Raw genomic sequence first — 3,745 nt, 5'->3', positions numbered from 1 at the left:
AACCTGCAGTATGCTTTAATTTACTTGGTCTTTCTTTTAGATATTGATGTTAACAATCCAAGATGTTACCCTCCGGTTGCCCCTTTGCTTGCTCCCCCGGCCAATATAATTAATGTAGCTCAAGGATGTTTTGCCAAACTAATTAAGACAATTTCAGAGTTATTTTTTATCAGCCTTTGAAAGTATTGAGAGGTGTTGTAACGACCCGGTCCAGTCCATTTGGCGGTCCATTCGGCGGCCCATTTGGCGACCCTGGTGGTCGTCGACCGTCGACCGTGTCGTTACTCATCTGGACTTCCCACTCCTGGAAGTGGGTTTTTGCCTTCCCCAGGATTCGAACTCTAGACCTCCAGGCTAAGTACTAAAGTTTATGAATCCTGGTACCAAGTGTTCTCAAAGAACACTTGGTACCAGGATTCATAAACTTTAGTACTTAGCCTGGAGGTCTAGAGTTCGAATCCTGAAGGCAAAAACCCACTTCCAGGAGTGGGAAGTCCAGATGAGTAACGACACGGTCGACGGGCCGACGGTCGACGGTCGACGACCACCAGGGTCGCCAAATGGGCCGCCGAATGGACCGCCAAATGGGCTGGGCCGGATCGTTACAATAAAAAGGCACTTTAGTACTTTAGCCTGCAGGTCTAGAGTTCGAATCTGGGGAAGGCAAAAATCCACTGGGCAGGGGTGGAAAGTCCTAGTAGGTAACGACACGGTCGATGGTCGACGGCCCATGACCCACAGAAAATAGGGATCGGGATATGTAGAAATCCCACGAGCGGACGGGCCGGGTCGTTACAGGTGTCATTTATCTACTGTAACAACATGGAAAACTTTCTCTCTTACATATTGTTTTAATAAAGTTCTTTATTTGTCTTTAGTGCATCCATTCATTAATTTTGGCTAACCAACCTTAAATCCAAATCACTTGATCTAGACTACTTGAACATGATCTCCAAATTCGGTTAGCTTGGACTGTCTTTCATTGAATCTAATTAACCTCTAAACTAGCATTATTAAATCTGTACACTTGATGCAACAATATTAAATATACATCTAACTTAAATTATATTGTCAAACTACTTAAACACTACACTTCAGCAAGTCTAAATCTAACCAAATGAGAAGTATTCTCTAAGATTTTTTTACTTTTTAATGTTTGTAAGCTACAAGTATATAAGACAACAGAAAATTAAAAGCTCTCATTTTAATTGGCACCCATTGTTCACAGAACTTCACAAGTTCGCCACTTTCTCTCCTAATATCTCTTCTATATCTTCTAAACTCAAATATTAATTTATCCAAGAGTATGGTCCACCAGCATATCATACACCAGACAGTCGAATCGTCTTGAAGTTTGTGCTCGAGTTGTGATAGACAGTAGCTAGACAATTATAAACTTAACTAGCCAATAAGTCTTATAATTAATAAATAATTAACTAAAATCAAACCCCTGTAGCGGAATCTTGTTGCAGTCTTGGAACAGCACTCTGAGAGCTGCATGGCTTTGCAGCTGTTATCCACTACAAATCAAAATCCGCAGCTGACTGATATCTATAAATTACACCATACTCACGCTGCAAATCTTCATCAAAATAATGGTAATTAATTAACATCCTGCGTGCAGTAGGAGTTAGCAAGCATTGTCTTATGCCCTTGTATTCAAGTCCGATTCAAAGTGCAATGCTTGGAGAAAAACAAATAGCATAAGGTCCTCCATTTCACATACACGAAGTCATTTTTTAGGAGATGGTGTCCAATTGTCCCATTACCAGTGCTCATCTAAATGGCATCTTCAATGGGCCAACGACATTGTGTCACTTTTGCGATTAACAATGAACACAGAGAACTAAATTAAAGATGCAGCAGCTAGCGCACGTACATTACCAACGTTAAGTGTGGACAGCCTCTGAAGATTTTGTAGGCTTATCATTAGATTCAGTAAACTATGGTAAGTCCATGTCCGTACGTGGTTGGGGAGGGAAACAAGGAATCAAAGTTGTCTTTTGATACAGTGTAGCATTTGCATTCAAGTGTTCTCCAGCTGGTGTGGCCTGGACTTGCGAGCTTTCTTTTCTTGAAGTTGCTGAACAAGCAGTGTTTGTTGCCATTGGAATCCAAACGGTTGAATTATGTTTTTCTCTCTGTCATTATTTCAGTAGTAGTATTATTCCTCCATGTTGAAGTTATCCTGATCCGTATGTAAGTCCATGGTTTAAACCATTCTGTTTCCTGGATCTCAGATTCGAACTAATACTCATCATTTTATTAACAACTCAAATCATCTTTATTTTTGTCATTAATCTTTAAAACCTTTTCTCCTAGTGGCTCATCAAAAATCGTGCAATGGAACAACCGCAGTTAGTGCATGCAACTGCACTCTTCTTAATTAACAAATTAGCCGCTGCTCTTTTTCCCTCGACAAGAGCTTCGTGTGTTGCACCACCTTCGCTCGATAAAAAGGCCTCTCTATGGATGCAAGTTATCGAAGCCATAAGGATAGATAACTTATTCTACTTGTGCACCGAACTTGAAGACGCATGAAGAAGGTGTTGCAGCGAAGGGGGTTCAGGCTGTGCAGGGCCCTCAGAGAACAGAAGGCGAAGCTTTACATCATCCGGCGTTGCGTCGTCATGCTCCTTTGCTGGCATGATTGATCGATCGATCGACCATTTCTTTAGTTTGTCTTTGGAAATTTTTTTCTCCCTTGTAGTTTCTGCCAAAGTGGTGGTGGAATTCTAGCTCAGATCATCATATCCGATGGCGTGCATAGTTCCATATTCTAGACTTTGAGATCCAGTTTTGTGTATTCTACTTAGGATCTTCCTTAATTATTATTCACTTTGTAAGGCGACATTTCCAGCCATAGAGCTCGTGATTATGCTGAACTTAATCTGAAGCTTTAAAGCCATGCATGAATCTACGGCCTCCTGCTGTGTCAGAGCTATTTTGAGTGTTTTTATGAGGAACGATGGATCAATTTGATTAATCCACAAGATTGGGCACACATGTTTGCATTTCTACTCTGTTCTTGCACCACATTACCAATCATGATTTAATTCATAACTGATTTTCAACCGATTCACGTACGGTTGGCTTTCAACTGGTTAACGTTGGGGATTTCAACTAAAGGGTTTAGCTTTTTGTTTCACATCCAAAATTAAAGCCGAGAAGACCTCCTTCCATAGATGTTGACATGCATGTGTGAATTGACTTGAGCCAACCCCTCACGTACCATATAAAACCCATGGTCGCATTGACTCAATCTTTGAGGTGATCGGTCCGGTCCCACAGAAGTTTCCTACCGGCCACCAAGATAAATCGGGAAGCGCACGCAGCGGCTAACCCAGATGTCCAATATCCTTTGATTACGATCCCCATTTGAAGGAAAATTTATACAAATACGCCGTAGCTGGGGATTGAACCGCGGGTGCCTAGGTGACAACCTAGATGTCCTACCGCGGCACCATGGCCCCGGGGACGTTATTGTAAATGTTCTAGTTTATATTTGTAGTGGGGCATCAAATATATATTTTAAGAATCTGTAGAAATAGGTCTAATTATAAATTTTTTTGAAAGGATATTGAAATAAACAGTGTGGTAAGAAGACAAATTATGAGGTAACTATATATATATAGTTCAGTGCTGACAGTTTCATGTCAAAGGACTGATGCATGATGGAGGAGAATGACAGTGTTTTGTTTCTGCAACTGCAAAGCCATTTGGTTCTCAAATTAATGATAGGCAA

General features: G+C 41.0%; 1 protein-coding gene across 1 annotated transcript; it reads left to right on the top strand.

Moving 5' to 3' along the window:
- The first annotated feature begins 2,343 nt into the window (after positions 1-2,343).
- On the top strand, positions 2,344-2,654 carry LOC141817502 (small polypeptide DEVIL 4-like). The gene is made up of 2 exons (XM_074705143.1): positions 2,344-2,357; positions 2,534-2,654. Exons 1-2 carry the CDS (start codon positions 2,344-2,346, stop codon positions 2,652-2,654), a joined length of 135 nt encoding a protein of 44 aa, XP_074561244.1.
- The last annotated feature ends 1,091 nt before the right edge of the window (positions 2,655-3,745 follow it).

Source organism: Curcuma longa, unplaced genomic scaffold (assembly GCF_044706935.1).
Source record: "Curcuma longa cultivar G26 ecotype Majalengka, Jawa Barat unplaced genomic scaffold, ITB_CL_G26_1.1 contig_20754, whole genome shotgun sequence".
In the NCBI taxonomy this organism is placed as follows: Eukaryota; Viridiplantae; Streptophyta; class Magnoliopsida; order Zingiberales; family Zingiberaceae; genus Curcuma; species Curcuma longa.
This window is presented reverse-complemented; position numbering and strand designations above follow the sequence as displayed.